The sequence below is a fragment of the Podarcis erhardii genome, assembly GCF_964252035.2.
Source record: "Podarcis erhardii genome assembly, chromosome: 10".
Lineage (NCBI taxonomy): Eukaryota > Metazoa > Chordata > Lepidosauria > Squamata > Lacertidae > Podarcis > Podarcis erhardii.
Genome location: NC_138500.1, coordinates 73,554,828 through 73,573,313, shown reverse-complemented (window position 1 = coordinate 73,573,313; position 18,486 = coordinate 73,554,828). Strand labels below are relative to the sequence as shown.

The 18,486-nt window shown below is 43.7% G+C and overlaps 1 protein-coding gene across 1 annotated transcript; it reads right to left on the bottom strand.

The window, feature by feature from the left end:
- Positions 1–57: 57 nt before the first annotated feature.
- Positions 58–17,428, bottom strand: LOC309351474 (NADH-cytochrome b5 reductase 3-like). Its single transcript, XM_081879224.1, has 9 exons — positions 17,304–17,428; positions 8,462–8,593; positions 7,737–7,809; positions 6,149–6,255; positions 5,341–5,470; positions 4,504–4,587; positions 4,300–4,385; positions 2,045–2,144; positions 58–683 (listed from the first exon to the last, which is right to left on the bottom strand). The coding sequence occupies exons 1-9, from the start codon at positions 17,322–17,324 to the stop codon at positions 511–513; spliced, it is 906 nt and encodes a 301-aa protein (XP_081735350.1). The 5' UTR covers positions 17,325–17,428; the 3' UTR covers positions 58–510.
- Positions 17,429–18,486: the final 1,058 nt, after the last annotated feature.

The following is an 18,486-nucleotide window of genomic DNA, read 5'->3' as shown; positions in this document are numbered from 1 at the left end:
CACCCCCAAACTGGCTAAACCACCAATCTTCAAATAAAGGCAATAATGAAATTTCAATTATTGATCAGTGTGTATTTAATACAGCTATGCTTAAACTGCTCATTGTATAGCTTTGTGACAAGAAAACTCTTCCTTCACATAAGCGTGCTTGACAGTTGCATATCACACACGCATGCTGTATCCGTAAGAAACTCTTTGGTGATGCAAGAGGCCGGCTACATTTTGCCTAACTATTGTGAAAGAGTTAATCCAGTGGCCTTACAACAGATTTGTTAAGCATAGCGAAGCTAAAGATACCATATACAACACAGATATCCATTACAGAATTTTCAGCGTGTCACTAATAAGAAGACACCAAACTTGTATAGAGAGTTTGGCATCTCTCTGAACGCAGCTTCACACCTCTATGCCCCAGGCACTTTTTCTGCCTTGTTCCCTGCTGTTCCCTGCACTCCCATCCATTGTTTCCCCCACTTACACATTCTGATTTTACCGTGCCTCCATTCCCCTTCAGTACGCAAATCTCATCTCTTTGGAATATCCCAATTTATCCAGATTGGGAATGCAAGCATACTGAATCATTGGAGGGGGGCCACACATCAGGATGAGAACGTCGTCTTGGGGCGGGGGCATGTGGTCCCTGATCATGTCTTCGTTCACAAATCCTTGGCTGTAATCCCAACCTAATTAGGAAAGACCACAATCCAAGTTCTCTGTTAAAAATGAGACACTGCAGTATCTATAGACACCAAAGAAAATAAATGCATATATACATTTTGTATTCATGGATTTTTATTCTGCTGTAAAAAAAAAAAAAAAAAGCTTCAAGGTGATTAAAAATCAAATACACTAAAACAACAAGAATTGGACAGTAAGAACAAATACAATGTCTTTGGCCAGGGCACAGACTGACTCCCTCCTTTGGGAATCTTCGCGGAGCTCTGGCCCAATGGTTGCCATTGGTTTGATCTGAATTAATTTTATAATGAATGATTTTAGAGTGTTGCGTTGTACTGTTGTACTGTTTTATTGTTGTTAGCCTCCCTGAGTCCGGCTGGGGAGGGCGGGATATAAATAAAATTTATTATTATTAATTATTATTATTATTATTATTATTATTATTATTATTATTATTATTAAATGCCATTAAAAGCTTAAGAGGGTAAATTTTGTCTAGTCCCTAAAATGATGAATAAGGAATCAGGTGAGCACACAAACGGAGGAAATCCTGGAGGGCATACCAAAGAAGGGCTTCTGATGAAGATTTTAATTCCCAGACAAAGTCAATGCGGAGAAAGTCCACTGCTGGTGCTGAAGAACAGAATGGCTGATTCACACACGACACTGAGTTAAGCCAAGGTTTAACTGAGCTGTTGTCTGAACAGTTCATGAGTAAGCTCTCTCCTCACTAGTCAATATTTGTTCTTGTCTCAGTAGGAGCAAAGTAGTAAGTTTGGGCTCACTGTATTTTGTGAACCAGGTGATAGTGAGCATGTGTGAATGAGTCCAACACTGCAGACAGAAATTTCATTTTACCCAAAACCCATTTCTAATGAGCCTCTTCACATATTCAGGAGTCTTTGTGCTAATGCACGAAGTTATTGTCAACTAACTTTAAAAAGGTCGTTAGTCACAAACATTGACTCATCTCTATTACATCATGAATTTCCAATTGTCTTCACGTGGTGCAATGGGTCAGGGCATCTGGCTGTTAACCAGAAGGCTGGTGGTTCAAGTCCACCCAGGGACAGCTGTGGGCAGGATTCCTGCATTGCAGAGGCCTGGACTAGATGACCCTCTGGGTCCCTTCCAGCTTACAATTCTGTGATTACAGTTGGAAGACATTTTCCACAGAAGTCCGTTTTTCCCCTGGCATTTGTTGCAGCAAACTGGAGTTTTCTTGCATGCACTCAACACCAAGCCACCACCAATCCTGGCTCGCTTAACAGGTGTACTTGTACAATACATACATTTGCAAAGATAGAAACATATTTTTAGATGGACAACTAAGATGATAATAACCATAATGGAATAAGGGACTTACTTTCAGGTGCTCTATCCAACGTGTACCACAGTTTAAATCGGTTTGAATGTTGAGCCTGCACTTCCTCAAGTTCTGGGCGTAGCAGGATGTCATTCTCAGTCTGTCCAAGAAAAAAAAAGGAGCAACCGTTTTTTTTTATGTAGCTGTGTGCTGTCCACTGTACAAACTTTTTTAAAAGACTAGGTAAAAGCCACTCCCAAACCAGTAAATGAAGAAGGAAGTACAGTAACGGGCGTAAATTAGAAAGCTGTCATCTCACCGCACTTTTCTGTGAGGTTATGGTTTGAGGTCTGACTGGACTCTCGGTAGCAAGGAATAACAAAACAGGTCTAGTAGTGATGCATCCCATCGACTTTGATATCATGGTTTGATAATGCCAGAAGTCGGAAGAAATTATATAGTGATGTTCAGCCCTGCCCATAACCCTCCACTTTCTCAAAGCACCGTAAGGGACACTTCTTCAGGTTTCATCTGTTAAGACTCTTGACACACCAGACACAAGGCAGCTCCAGGCAGGCTTTGGTTTCTGCCTGGTGGGATGCCTTCAGCTTGGGGCACTGAGACTTGGACAGGCCTCCTCTAGCCAGCCAGAAGGAATGCAGGGAAGGCTAATGATGACAAGTCATTCTGAGGGGACAGGAACTCCTTACAGAAAAGAAGCATAAATATCACATGGCTTCTTCCCATCCCAGCGCCACTATCTTTTGCAGCTAGGCACACATCAGTTGCTCATCAATAGAATATAGATGTGCACATCTGTATACAGTACGTGTATATTTTGTAGAGCTGGAAAAAGTGCAGAAAAAAGAGCAACCCAAATGATCAAGTGACTAGAGCAACTGCCTTATGAAAGGGAGCAATATTACCCATCCAAAGGAATTTGGCACAAAACAAAAGACTATATTTAGGGTTGCAAGGAAAGACTCATCTGCACCTGTTGTTGCTGGGAGAAGACACCTATTTCTGGAGCTGTCTCTATCAAAAGAAAGCTATTCTTGGATGGGATTATCTCAAGGCAGATGCCACAATGAAGGGTAAATAATGCAGAAGGAATCTTGGAGGTACAGAAGCACATTATTAAAAATCAATGAAGGTTACGTTACAGGATTTAAATTGGTAAATCACCCTGTGGAGAAAACTAAATTCAGATAATTAGTGTTAGGGCTACTTTTATTTTGGTGTAAAAAAGATTTAAGATGGACTAACAACACATGTAGCTTGATATATCATCCCAATACAGACACCAAGCACAACTGAGTATGAAAACACCACAAATCACAACTAAATCCGGTCTCTTCACATCAGCAAGGATACAAAAGATCCCAGGATCTAAGGCAGGGGTAGAAAATCATTTTCAGTCCAAGGGCAACCCTGTCTTGTGGGGAGCCTTCTGTGGGCCATGGCCACGCTGGGTGGGGTCTGAGTGAAGACTGGGTGGAGCAATGAGTGCAACTTTTACCTCTGCATGGTAGGCTGAGATTTCTGTGTACCTCTCTCCACTCAGGCAAGGCCTCTTTTCACAGTTCAAGAGCACATTCCATCCAGGCAAAAGCATCTGAAGATGTGAAATGGCGCCACTAGCAAATGATGTGGCCTATGGAGAGAATGCAGCCTGGGCACAGTCCCAGGGCCAACAGAGAGGCCTGGAGGAGCATGTTTAGCACCTGGGCTTGAGGTTCTCCACCCTGGTCTAGAGCAGGCTTCCCCAACTTTGTGTTCCCAGGTGTTGCTGCACTTCAACTACCATCATCTCATCTACTGGCCAAGAGTTGTAAGGCCAACAAGGTCTGGAAACTCAATGTTGATCTAGGACCTTTGGACCTCCAGATATTACTGAAGTACCACTCCCATTGTCACTAGTTTTGCTTACAGTTTGGCAATATCGTGAGGGCCAAAGGTTCCCACTCCTGGCCCATGGGATGGTCTGAAGGAACATGACCTAGTTCTACTGCTGAAGCCAAGGAGGAGTCCAGAAACCTTCTGAGATGGAACACTGTGGGAACCCAATGCAAGCTGCTCTGAGCAGCACAAAAAGGGGGATATAAGGCTGCAGGTTTATGCACACTTCTGTGGGAGTAAAGTCCTATGTAAAATATAGAATATGTTCTTGAGTAAACGTGTAGGATTGCACTGAACATCAATGAATATGTCCCTTTAAAAAAATACCACCATCTTGCTTTTCTGAGCCCTGCCAAAATCCTGCCTTTCCTTCAGATTAACATCTACAAAAAATAAAAATAGAGACGTCTATTTACCTGGTTAGCAAAGAGTAAATGGCAAATGGTGGGATCCTCTTCATCCTTCATGATAGCCCGAATGAGCTGCAACATGGGGGTAATTCCTTTAGAGAAGGGGGGGGGAGGAAAACCAGCCACAGCAGAGTCAAACAAAGAAAGCCACCTCTTAGAGAACACAAACAAACTCGATACACAAAAGACAGCAAACAATCTATTTTGTACCTGTTCCACCTGCTATCATCCCCACATATTTGACATGTTTAAGAACCGGTTCAGATTTCTTTTCAGGACGAATAGCAAATACGCCTGTGGAAACATCAAACAGTGGTTTTATGGCTAGAAGCAGAAGTTGATAAGAGCCACAATTTCCCCACCCTTAACTAGGAGACTGGAGGAAGAAAACCTTGTCCTAGAGATGTGCAACCTGTGGCCCTCCAATGCTGCTAACACAGAAACTCCCATCAGCACCAGTGAGCACGGTCAATGGTCAGGGATGATGGGAGCGGGAGTCTAATAACATTGCATCAGCAGAATAGGGAGAGACCCTCTGCTGCCCTCTATGAGAAAATAAACATAAGCTAGGGAAAATGCTATCTTGAGAGCTGCCAACCAATTCATTACCTAAGCCCCATCCAGTGCTCCTCTGCAAGAAAAGGCAGGGTGACAGGAAGAGTGAAGGCAGCTGCTAGAATTCCCATGAGAATCCACAATTCTTGTGGTGGTTTACTTACTACTGAAATCCCTGCACCTTTCTACTAGAGGGGCTGCATGAAGGCCCAGTGCTACCAGGGTTTCGCATTGAGAGAACGTGCTGTAGCAGGAGCTGGGCCCACGCACTCTCTCCCCCTCCATGTGCAAGAATAAGAAAGATGGCTCCTTGCGAGCCTCCTTCCGGCCACTCCTACTGACAAGCTGGTGCCAAACATATTGCTGCTTTCCTTTGGACCACATCAGCAAGGCCAAGAGGGAGGTCTTGTTGTCTGGGAAGCGCAGGACCCCCCGACACACTGCCCAGGCTTGCACCTATGAGCCCATGCTATTTATAAAAACCAGTCTTGCCTTTCCCCTTGTAGACAAGCAGTCCACTGGGTCCACGAAACTCAATCGTGTCATTTATTTTTAGGTTTTCCAAGTACTGAGACATCTTCCCTCCATCAGGGAATTTTGGGTGAACTCCTTTGAAATATATCTATTTAAAAAAGAGAGAATAGAAAAATGATAGCTTTAAAACAAAAAACAATAGTAGTGTATATATCAGATTAGTTTCAGATTTTCTATGTGGGCAATGCAAGGATAAGAAACATGTCTCACTTCACACCCTTTGCAAATCTAGACTAATTATCAACAGAGTTTCACCACCACACTGCAAGCATATGGCTGTATAGGGGCCATCCTATACAATATCCTATACAAACAATATCCTGCAGAATGCATCTCACCCGGGACACAGTCTGTTTGTACTACTGCCTTCTGGCAGGAGATACAGAAACATCAAGTCAAGGACAAATAGACTGAAAAATAGTTTCTATCCAAGAGCTGTGGCCTTCTTAAATGCAGTAACTCGATAGTGTGACCTGGGAGTTTGATGGGTGTGGGTGTGGGTGTGGCTGGAATGTGGTTTGTTTGGTTGTTGTTGTTGTTTTGCTTTTGTTGTTTTTAAGGGATGGCATCCAATTTCGTTGCACTTGTGCAATGTTGCACTTGTGTAATGACAATAAAGAATCTATCTATCTATCTATCTATCTATCTATCTATCTATCTATCCGTGAGGGTTTCAAATCAGACTGAATACTTCACAGAGGGTCACGAGATACTTCAAATTTTGTTGCTTTATTGCCCTGAAGCGATCATTCTCAACAGCCATTACCTTCACAACAAGATCCACATAACCTTTGTCATCATCGCTGGTGACTGGTGTGTAGGGCCTGATCACCAGATTCCCATCGATTCTTGCAGAGAGGTAGATGTGCTGCCCTAGAGGTAAATTAGTAAGTTTTAAAAATACATCATATTTTGAAGAGACTGAAGAACATGCTTACATTCTCCTTGATATTGGCATCCCTTTAGCATACTTGGTACCACTCTACGCTCTCCCAGAATGCTATGTTACGTTATGGCCATTCTAGATCATATCAGCAAATGCATCTGTAGAGCTTCATTTTTCTTAAAAAATGATCCAAAACTAAAGTTTTCCCAACTCACCCTCTCCACATTTTCAATTTAACATTTACAGTATAAAGCCAGCTCAAGAATTTATTGTACTTCTTTCCTACACATAGAATTCAGGAATTCAGGCTGCAATCCTACACTTGCTTACCTGGGAGTTAAGTCCCACTGAACTCAATGGGTCTTACTTCTCGGTAGACATGTATAGGTTTGTGCTACCAGAGTGGCCCACATCTGCACTGAGCCCCAAGGGGGTCTCCTACCCAGGTGTGTACAAGGCACAAAAACTAAACTATGTACCTTGAGACTATTCTCTGGCTCTTCCAACACTTTCCCAAGGTCCTCAGGAGTATCAACTAAACAGAATGTGACCTGTGGACCAACAGTTGACTCTTCTTGTTTTATGGTATTCAGAATGGATAATTTTCCCCATGGTCATACTACACATCAATAACACAAAGTACTATCTATATGGCCATACCTATTCTCATGGTTGATCTGTGGGCAATATTAACAAGTTATACTAACATGTGGCTTTGTTGTGATACTTTTGCTTTCTGCAAGCTCAGATGTTAGAACTTGCTCCCAGGTGGTAAGAGAGGTGGATGAACAGTACAACTGTTTTCCTGGACAAATCATCCCAACACCAGAGAAGGAAAAGAAATTGTGTTGCAACCAGAGACAGAGGGGCTATAGTAAACCAACTCATCAAGTCCTTAAACCAGCTGTGTGAAGACAATGGACGCCACAGTACCATTCTGCCTTTGCCACCACTTGTGTCCCAAGAGCAAGGTGGGGGCATCTTTCCGATTAGCTAAATGTATAAAGACTCAATTTCTCCAGGAGAAAAAAAACTGATCCATGAAGAATCAGGAATGTTGAAAGCTACTCTTCTTGCACTTGTTGGCACTACCTTCTGATTTTTTCTCCTTTCATATTGAAACTAAAACCATGAGCTCCCAGATGTTCCATGCATGTACCGACCAGATCCAGATCTAGCTCAGTGGTGCAGCAGTATTTCTGGGTGCTGTGACAATTTTAAAAGATCATAAATACTTTCCCCCTGAGCTTTACTCCTTCTGCCAATGGAGAAACGTAGCCACAGGCTAAGTACAGAAGAGGGTGGGTGGGCTGCTTATAAGGCTCTTTCCTTTCAAAGCCACAAAATTCAACCAAATGTCTTGGGTTCCCATTCTATTTCTCCGCTACACACAAAACCCCCAGACAGACAGACAGATAGATGCAGCTGCACTGCAAAAAGTGTTCATTTTCTTCAAATAAAAACATACCAACAGGAAGGCCTAGAATGTGTTCTGGGGATGGCAAGGCAAAACGGAATTTTCTTGTGTCATGACTAATCTCCTGAAAAAGGAACAGCAGGCAAGTCAGTGCTTTGAAGGGAAGCGCAAATGCTCGAGTATTATGCATTCTTCTACCACATACGGTATATTTATAATCAAGATAAGAGGTAAAGGTAAAGGTAAAGGATCCCTGGATGGTCAAGTCCAGTCAAACTTGTCAATGGGGTGTGGCGCTCATCTCACTTCAGGCCAAGGGATCTGGGTTGTCAATAGAAGCTTTCTGGGTCATGTGGCCAGCAGGACTAAACCGCTTCTGGCGCAACGGGACACCGTGATGGAAGCCAGAGCGCATGGAAACACCATTTACCTTCTCACTACAGCAGTACCTATTTATCTAATTGCACTGATGTGCTTTTGAACTGCTGGGTTGGCAGGAGCTGGGAGAGAGCAACGGGAGCTCACCCCGTCGCGCAGATTCAAACTGCTGACCTTCTGATCAGCAAGCCCAAGATGCTCAGTGGTTTAGATGACAGCACCAAGCCATGTTTCAGAACTGCCTGTTCGCTTAGAAAATAAACATGCATGCTTATAAGGAGAGTGGGAGACACACACTTCGGTTTTCCATGGATTGTTTGGGAATCCTGGTACATTTTGTTCTCTATCTTAACTTGGCAGGGGGAGAAGAGGGAAAATTGAGCTATGGTGACTATTACCTCTTTGTCAATCAGTCGCAGAGCATATTTCACATCTGGATTCTCCAGGGTAATGGGAGGCAGAGGCTTAGAGAAAATTCTCATGATCAAGCTGATCATGAAGTATACTGGAGAGAGTGCAACTCTTCCCAACTGCAACACAAAAAGGGAAAGGACAGTATCACTACCATGACTCTAAATATGAACAGTCCACATCAGTAAACATTTATGAGCAAAATAAAAAATAAAATAGCAAGTAACATCACATTAGTAGCATAGTATCACAAAGCAATACATAAGATATTAATTATAATTTTCCTTTTAAAACAACAGTTCAAGTAATCTTTATTTTCCTGAGGGATGAAGTAAAATATAGTACCTCTGTACTGTAAAGGTAAGTGGCTTTTAGAGTCCTGTGCTTCACATCCATTACTCCACATCCATTACTCCTTGCAATAACCCCATAAGTTGTGCCAATATTTGGAACATGAAAAATGGAGGGATATATAAAGCCACATAGTGAACTTGTGGCCAAGGGGATTTCCCAGCTCACACTCAAACATTCTGGTAAATATTATGATGCTAACAACACACACAAATGTAATTTGTTCTGCAAGTTTCCTACTTCTAACAGGTGCCTGGGTTTAGCTGGCCAAGAGCACATAGGAGATTTATGGCATTTTAAAATATTTGCTTTATTTATGAATACCTATCTCCCTACATATCTACCTATATACATTGAGAGGGAGAGGGAATGAAAATGAAAATGCTAGCACAAATGGAAGCAAACAGGAGATGCACCACTGCACACCAAATCCCAAGGTACGTTCTGCTAATTCATAGCTGTTTGATTCTTCCCAACTACCAGCCCTTGTTTTTCACATCCACCCACACCTGGTCCTCCCTGTGGCGCAAGGTGTGTGCATGCTGCATATCTTCCCAACTGATACTTCACACACAGAGATTTCCTAACTATTAGCCAACATTTATGGGCTATGAACCAGCAGTTTGCCTTAAAAAACAAATGGTGGATGTAATTATGCAGCCATGATGTAAATATGTCAAACACAGGTTTTGTTTGTGTTAACTAGGACACTTGCTTTTCTGAGCCAGAATCAGAGCCAAGGGTCTAGAAATTATCAAAACTTCTTAAGCACAAACACTATGGACTTGCATAATACAAAAGGGTGCAATTAAAAATAACTTGGATGAATTTAATAAATAATAATAATAATAATAATAATAATAATAATAATAATAATAATAGAATACAGCTCATCCAGGATGAGAAGTGAAGCTGCATGTGACTCGATCACAGTATCTAGCTTACAGCAATGCACACAAGGAGGGCATCTGTGGGTATATGCTAAGTTGTATGAATATCAAGTGTAAGTGCATCATGTAACAAGCTGTTCATTATTATCCATAATTCAGTAACCAGTTTTATAAGAAGGCCACTCTTAGGGGAAAATGCACAGTGGTCAAGACTGTATCTCCATCTGCTCAGGTGGACTGACACCATGCCCTGCCGCAATTGCTCATGGCTGGCCCAAGACATTTCAGCACCTGAGATGAACCACAGAATGATTCCCACCTCCCCACCAGGGAAGAAGCGTGAGTGGAGATCTACATCAGGCACAAAGGGGAATGAAGATACACATCAGGATCTGCTGCCCCTATGGATTCTGCCACTTGAGATGGCTGCCTCACCTTGCCTCATGGCTGGGCTGACCCTGCCATTGCTCTCCTCTGAAGAAGTAACTTGAGGGCTAGCAGGTGTTTCTCAGAGGGTGAGATCTGGACTTGGAGCCTAGAGTGGCTGGACTGCTCCAACTGCTTTCCACTCTTCATTCCAAGGGAAGCTCTTTATCAGATTTGGCTGAGTGACTCTTGAACATTATACATGATGGCAACTTATCTAACTGCATGGTTGACCTTAGTGGTTTATAATTCCTTATAAGATACTGCCGAGGGGCAGGAGAGATAATCTGTCATCAAGAAAGGAGAGAAAGGAAAGGAACTAGAGAATATCCCCACATACAACAGACAAACTTCATGGAATGATTTGTTTAAAGGTGCTGCAGATTTAGAAACACACAGTCTATCTTACTGTAATTTAAAAATACACAGATACACAGATACATCTGTGTATCTGAAGAAGTGTGCATGCACACGAAAGCTCATACCTAGAACTAACTCAGTTGGTCTTTAAGGTGCTACTGGAAGGAATTTTTTTATTTTGTTTTGACCATGGCAGACCAACACGGCTACCTATCTGTTACTGTAATTTAGTAATCCTAAAAAAACAACCCAAAACATTTCTAAACAATGACCCTGAAGTTCAGTATCTTGCAATATTTCATTCTCCCAGTTCATCTAATAGAAGATAATTTTCTTCTCTTCTATATCTGTCCTGGTGTGGGACCAATACGGTTTCAAGTGGCCCAATTTATTTTATATAAGATTATTTTAACTGTGGGTGCAGCGTTGAAGACAGGACCTTGGAATCACCACATTCAAGGCCCTGTTCTCGTCAGCCAGATCCTATCCAGACATGCTTGAAGTTATTCTCCCATGACCCCCTCAATCACCTTCCCCTAAAAGAAGGTATCTGCAACTGGGTGATAGATGTTAAAATCTACTAGGTCCAGAGCCGTTCCCCCTGCCCCTGAGTGGCTACCTTTATGGTGGCAGCAACTACCCCTTATGCAATGAAGCGCTCACCACCCCCTGGACTGCTCAACCCTCCTCTCGTCGCCAGGCTAGATTTCACTAGCTCTGCTGGCCACGGATGTAGAGAGTATGTAGTCAGACACCTAACTTGCAAGTACAGTACTGCAGAGGGCTGGACTGGATGACCCTTAGGGGACCTTCCAACTCTACAATTCTATTATTCTACCCTGGACACATCAGGTTACATAAGCTGAAATTAATTCCACCAAGTCAGACATGTATTTTATCCAGAGCACCATTTGATGGTGCTGAAGCAATAAAAAAAATCAATTTCCTCTAGCCGCAACATCAGATATTCCCAGGGCTAGCACTAATGTTAATTAATCACTAATGCAGGCGGTTCTTAAGGAGAACATAAAAACACTCTTATTCCGAATGCCCCATTGAAAAAGACAAGTTGAGAGCTCTCTGTCAATATTCTGACTACAGTCTTGTTGACATGGTGTGTTTGCGCATAATACTAGTGAACTACCCTATGTTTGTGACCCACTAGACTAGAGCCTGTCTCTCCCAGAAAACCAGATACAATTTAAATTTTATTACTTTTGTTCTAATCCTTTCCTGCAGGGAGTTTGGGCAACAGACATGGCATCCATTTTGGGGCTCCAATCCAGTACCCACTATGATATACTGCCAGAAACTATTACCACCCCACCCCCAACATATCATCGTGGTCTCAGAGGCTGGGCCAACCATTTCTCAGGCTAGTGGAGCTGGCACTGCTTTTCTATGCTCTTCCAGTCTTACCTTCTCCAGGCTGCCCCACTAGAGCCAACAATACAGCATCTTCAGCTGTCTTTACCATCCAATTTTAAGCCAGGGGAGCCATTTTGTTTTGTCAACTTTGAATGGCCAATGACTTTTTTTACCCTTTCTTGCTGGTTTATCCTCTTGTTCAGAGGCTCTCAAACATAAGACAGGGAAAGCAGCCATTGCCACTGGATTAGCACTGCAGCCTGCGTGACAACCAAGGCATGGTTAACATCCTAAGATCCTACTGGAACATCTAAGAGTACAACAAACTGTTGCATGAGCTGCATGGCTGCTACAAATGGCAGCAATTCTAAATATGTTTCTCCCCAAGCCCCTTCATTGTGTCTAGCAAGTAAAATGTGTGATATGGCATCACGGCACTTCCAAGTTTCCCTGTCTCATTTCATTGGCAGCTGCTTCCAAGGGTGGAAAATCTGAAGCATGTTTTCACGTTACCTTTTAGTTTTTTGTGGGGTCGGGAGGGATAGAGAAAAAAAGACAGGAACCATAAATCTCCTGAAAGGATGAGCTGTGCCCTGAAGGAATTTAAGGCCGCTATTATTTATTGAACATTAATTAATAACTACTGTTATTCATGGTTTATAGCAATTATCATAGATGTCATATAGGTTGATTTGCTAGTTTTCTTCATTGTTAATTGTGATTTTTAATGCTATTATTTGCCACACATAACTTACAACACATAAACAAGTTGCTTAAAAACCACCCTGGGATTCTTGAGCGGATGCTGGATGACAAATACTTCAAACAAACATAAATAAAACATAATTGTGTGAATTTCAAGCACTGCTACTATATTATCTATTTTATGAATGAAGAGGGCATGTGTGTTTTGCTACATGGAATCGGTTTGTTTAAGATCCTCACGAGATTCAGTTAAAAGAACAAGCAACACATTCCCACCAGCTGAAGTTTCCAGATTAGTAGGTTTTCCTGACCAAGGACCAGTGAAGGAAGCCAAAACACACACACACAGACACACACACACGCAGTATTTGCATCAGTTTCCTGGAAGACATTCAACATTTCAAACATCAGAATATTATTGTCAAGGAAGAAAAAGCGATATGGCTTCTCTCCCTTCCCTGGGAATTTAGTCTTCTTAAGAAACAAACACAGAGCAGTTAGCATTCTGTTCTTAAAGCTTTCAACCAGGACCTTGGTCAGCTAAGGATTATTGGCTCCAGCTTTAGGGTGCGGCCGAGCAGCATGCAGCACATTCAGATTTCGCCCTCTGAGGAATTCAGTCAGACTGGCCAGAAGGAATGGTGGGAAGAAGATGCCAACAATGCCTGCTGCGAAAACAGCAAGTTCATCCTGTCAAGCCAACTGCAATAGACCATGTCTTGCAAACGTCTCAAACTGATGCAACCCTCCCAAGCCACTTCTGCAATGGAACCCTTTCTCCTACAAACATGTGGCTAATATCTAGCATGCATAACTGATATATTCTATATATTTTTCTTTCCTTCTATAGATCCAACTGATTACAAAAAGGACACACTTATTTTCAATGTAATGTAGTCCGCATACAGAGCCATCAATACTCAAGGGGACATCAAAGGTGAACAGAGAGCTCAGGCAAATTTGAGGAGGCAAAGGTTATCGACAGGGATATATAAAGATATGAGAGAAAGTCAAAACAGTCACCAAGAAACAGGAGGAATGTCTCAGGAAAACCCCAAGGTTTGCAGAAGTGCAAGCAAAATGCTAACTAAAGATCAAAACTAATGGGGCAAAAAAGAATAATAATAATAATAATAATAATAATAATAATAATAATAATAATTTATTATTTATACCCCGCCCATCCAGCTGGGTTTCCCCAACACATAGCAATGGAGGCTAAGCATGCTCAGCTGCCCTGGAGCACAGTCCTTTGGAAAACGCTGGGGCGAAGGGGTAAGGAACTGGCTGGCTGGAAGTGGCCAGAGAACAGTGGGACATACCGTAGTCACAAAACCAGGAGGCTTTAAAATGCTGCTGTTCAGCTGCTGGACATGCCAGAGAGTCTAGCCAAGGTAGACAGCAAAGACCACAGTGGGGGTTAAGAGACTGGAAGGAGCAGTGACCTCCCCCTCTCTTGCCCTCTTCTCAGCTGCATTTCTCTTTCTCTTTCTTCTACTACTGACTAGTTAATGAACAGAGAAAGGGGAAGTAGAAAAATGGAGTGAAACAGGGCAAAGGAAGACACAAGCAACTACAAGAAGGCAGAAACAACCATCTCGCTGCCTTGAATAAGTCACTTCCTGAATCATGCTGAAATGCTATTTTAAACGTAGATAGGAACGAAAGTGAGAGCTGCTGGTAGAATCAACAGAAAAATCCAAGAGTAGCTGTGACTGAACTTGGAAGGGAGAGGAAGCAGAAAGATACAAGGAGAGGAGGAGGAGAAATCTGGAAGCCAGGAGTAGAAAAAAAAGGAAAGGAAAGATGAACAACAGAGGTGAAGGGAAGGGAAGGGGACCAAGTGGGGGGGGGTGTAGCTTTCTTGAGGAACCCAGAACCGTAGCCCATCAAGAAGACACACTTCCCTTTCATGAAGGTGCCACTCCTCAAAGAGGAGGACTACCCCCCAAGGTCCTGAGGTACAACACATATATATTGCAACTTCTTGTTTTGGTGCCTCGCTCATTTTATACAATTGTGTGATCTACTTTAGCTTTTTAAAACAAACTGAATAGGATTTATCTGTATCAGCTGCAAAGTTCAGCAAGCTTCTCTGAACCACTCAAGAGCCCAGAGAGTTAGACTCTAAGCTCTAGGCTGGTGGCCTTCAGGGTAGCATATGGAGCAAGGCGGGCAAAAAAAATTGCCATCCAGCCTCTGACATTCCACCCCTAAGCTACGGGCCCCTTCCTGCTCACCTGCCAAGTTCGCTGGGCCCTTTGGGGGCTGCCTGGAGCCTAAGCCCCCCACGTGTGGGATGGAAAATTTCGAACCACATAAATGGGAAACTACAGTGCTCCCTCTGAACTCTGCATTACAGGCTTCCTCAACCTCGGCCCTCCAGATGTTTTGAGGCTACAATTCCCATCATCCCTGTCCACTGGTCCTGCTAGCTAGGGATCATGGGACTTGTAGGCCCCAAAACATCTGGATGGCCGAGGCTGAGGAAGCCTGCTATAATATATCCACTGCAAGTAGGCTACACAAGGATTTATAACTCTCATGAAAACGCTGTGGTCTCACAATATATATTGGAAAGTTAAACAATACGGAAGTACCCAATTAAATTTCTCCAGACACCACCCATCTCTTCAACCTAGTTTTAAGTGGTGGTGTTAAGTTCTATTTTGTAGAACTTCAAAAGACACAGAAAATGTTTACGAGAGATGTAAATAATGATAACTCAGTTTCTAGCATAGAGACACCCAGGCAGATTCAAAACAAAGAGAATTACTGTACTTATATATAAGTGCCCATTTGTTCTATGGAGCGTTCAGTCTTAATTTTAATAATTGAGGACAAATATTAACTGGTGATGGCTGAGGAGCTACAGCAGTTTATTTCTCAGAAAATAATTTGCTTGTGGTATGATACTGTACAGGCAAAGCAATGTGGCAGCCTTTGGGTGTTGCTGGACCTGACACCTGACTATTGGCCGAGCTGGCTGGAACTGATGGGTGCCACATTGATCACCTATCAAGTACCTATACTGAAGATCTGGTAAATGTTTAATTTCAGTTAATTAAAGGAATACATAAGTAATCCTATGCTCCCTGGTAGGGTGGGCTGAGAGTCTGTAGGATGCCCATTCTATAGGCTGTGGCCTCCCTATTATGCCAGCAGAAACCTTCATGACCAGCACTGTGTTGATGCTCCCCAAAACAGGGTGTTCCAGGAACAACCCCATCAAAAATGACCAAAAAATATCTGCCCTGGAGCTGATGCACAAACAACCCCTGAGATCAGTTATTAAACCCCATTACTGTGAACTGTGATGGTAACTTTTCCTTCTCTGAATTGTGAAGATTAATACTCTGCCTTCTGACCGAATGATTTACAAGTTGCAATAATACAAAACTGTATGGGAGCATGCAGTTCTCAGGGCAATGGATGGAGCCTGGCACCTCTTGATAATCCTCTTGGTGAGCAGGAACCTCAGAGATCTGCAGGCGGATGAAGAGAGTGTGGCTGGGTCCCAAGCCACCATTTGTGCCATTCCTGTATATTGCTTCTTCAGGAGGTAAGAGATAAAATACCTCTGATCTTGGTCCATAGCCTGACTCTTGGTAAATCTCTGCATTTCATCAAGGTCTGTCCTAATCCTGCTGCCCAAGGCCTACCAGGGGTTGCACCTGCAAAACATGTGCTCCACCACTTTTCTCCAAGGACTGCAGGGCTTTTGTAAGCAAGATAGTTAGCCTTCTGTTATGCTCTCATTCCAAAGGCACCAATTATGTGTAAAAAAAACCACTGAACGTAAATAAGATAATGGCTAAAGCAAGAGCTATTAAAAACCAGCAAGATGTGCAGCCCTACATTACGCATATTTCCTCAAGAGTAAGTGCTACTACATCACTACTGACTCAATGAAGATTTACTTGGGAATAAAACACAACTTGCCAAGAGTTACTAAACATGTACTGAATCAGGCTATTGATCTTAAACGTTTTTTCTTTAGATCAGGCTGCTGGGGGTACATAATATTCTCTTAACTGCCTCTCACCAAAATGTAATAATGCAAAATATACTGTCAGCATTATGATGTGTATATATACACATCAAAGTACATTAGGCACGCCCCCTTTTTAAAAATAAAATAAAATTCAAAGCTCTATAAATAACTTTAAAAACCATCCATTGCTGATGGATGGCTAGCAACAGAGAGAAGGCAAAAAGCCTTTTCTATTCCAGTGTGGTGATCGCCAGGAAAGTCTGGAGTGTTTTTCCTATGAGTTGTCCAAGCACGATGAGTCACAAACCCCGCCCTGCAAGCTTCGGAGCAGCTGATAGAGTAGGCCTCTCTCTGCATACCAGTCTGCGCTCGATCTCGATCTCTCCCCCACCCCCTTTTTCTTAATGCACTCACGAGGTGCGCGCGCGGGGGGTCTCTCCCTCCTCCCGCCCCCCCCCCCTGCAAACGCGCAGCAACCTCCAAGCAGGGCCTTCTGACTATCTGAGAAACGTGCAGGAAAGGAAGGGGCTTGTTCTCCGCGCAAGGCGCCCAGGCGAGCCCCTTGCAAAGCGCGCTGAGCCTCCGCCCCGGGGACCTGCAGCGCTGGCCCGGAAGAGGCGCGCGCCCCGGGCTGCCATTTGCAGAGGGCGCCCCTGCCTGCCTGCCTGCCTGGGCCGGTCCCCGGGGAGCAGCGCTTTGCAAGGCGCGGAGGGAGCCGGCCGGCCGGGTACTTACGGTGCTCAGATAGGCCCCCATGGCTTCCTCCGGGGTCCCGCCGCCTCCGCCACCAGATGCAACGCAGCGGGCAAAGAGCGCAGCCAGGAAACCAACCTCTCGCCCGCCCCCGCCCGCCCGCTCCTCCCCCTTCGCGCGCTCATTTGCCTCGGAGGCCCGTCCATCACAAGGATCTCACAGCCTGACTCGCTGGGAAGAAGCGGCGGGCGGGGCTTGGATACCGACTGCGCCTTGATTTGTGGAGGAGCCAGAGGGAGCTCCTTACCAATGGAAAGAAGAGAGGGAGGGAGGGAGGGAGGGAGGGAGTGCCCGCTTACCAGGGGCTGCTGGGAATTGGAGTCCGCTACCTGAATTAGGCGGCGCTGTGGCTTAAACCACAGAGCCTAGGGCTTGCCGATCAGAAGGTCGGTGGTTCGAATCCCCGCAATGATGGAGTGAGCTCCCGTTGCTTGGTCCCTGCTCCTGCCCACCTAGCATTTTGAAAGCACATCAAAGTGCAAGTAGACAAATAGGTACCACTCCAGTGGGAAGGTAAATGGCGTTTCCGTGCGCTGCTCTGGTTCACCAGAAGCGGCTTAGTCATGCTGGCCACATGACCCGGAAGCTGTGCGCCGGCTCCCTCGGCCAATAAGGCGAGATGAGCGCCACAACCCCAGAGTCGGTCACGACTGGACCTAATGGTCAGGGGTCCCTTTACCTTTACCTGAATCAGAGACATCAGTGCGCGCCTCAATTTTATGCAATGTTTCACTCAGAAATAAGTGCCACTCTTCCTGAAAGTTGTCACAACTGATTTCATTATGTTATATGTATATTCATATAAATATATAAATGTAAATATAAATAATATAAATATAAATATTAATATAAATAATATAAATAATATTAATATTAATATTAATATAATACAACATAATACAACAACATCTTTATATTATACAACATAAATGTACAAAATGAGAACACAAAGTACATAAAACAAGAACAAAAACAAACCAATAACCCCACCTCCCCCACAACACATAAAAATGTGGTAGAATGTTAATCAGCCAAAGGCCTGGCTAAAGCGGAATTCTTTTATCTGGCATCTAAAGGTGCCAGGCAAACCTCTCTGGGGAGAGCATTCCACAAGTGGGGGGCCACCACAGAAAAGGCCTGTTCTCCTGTTGCCACCCTCCAGACC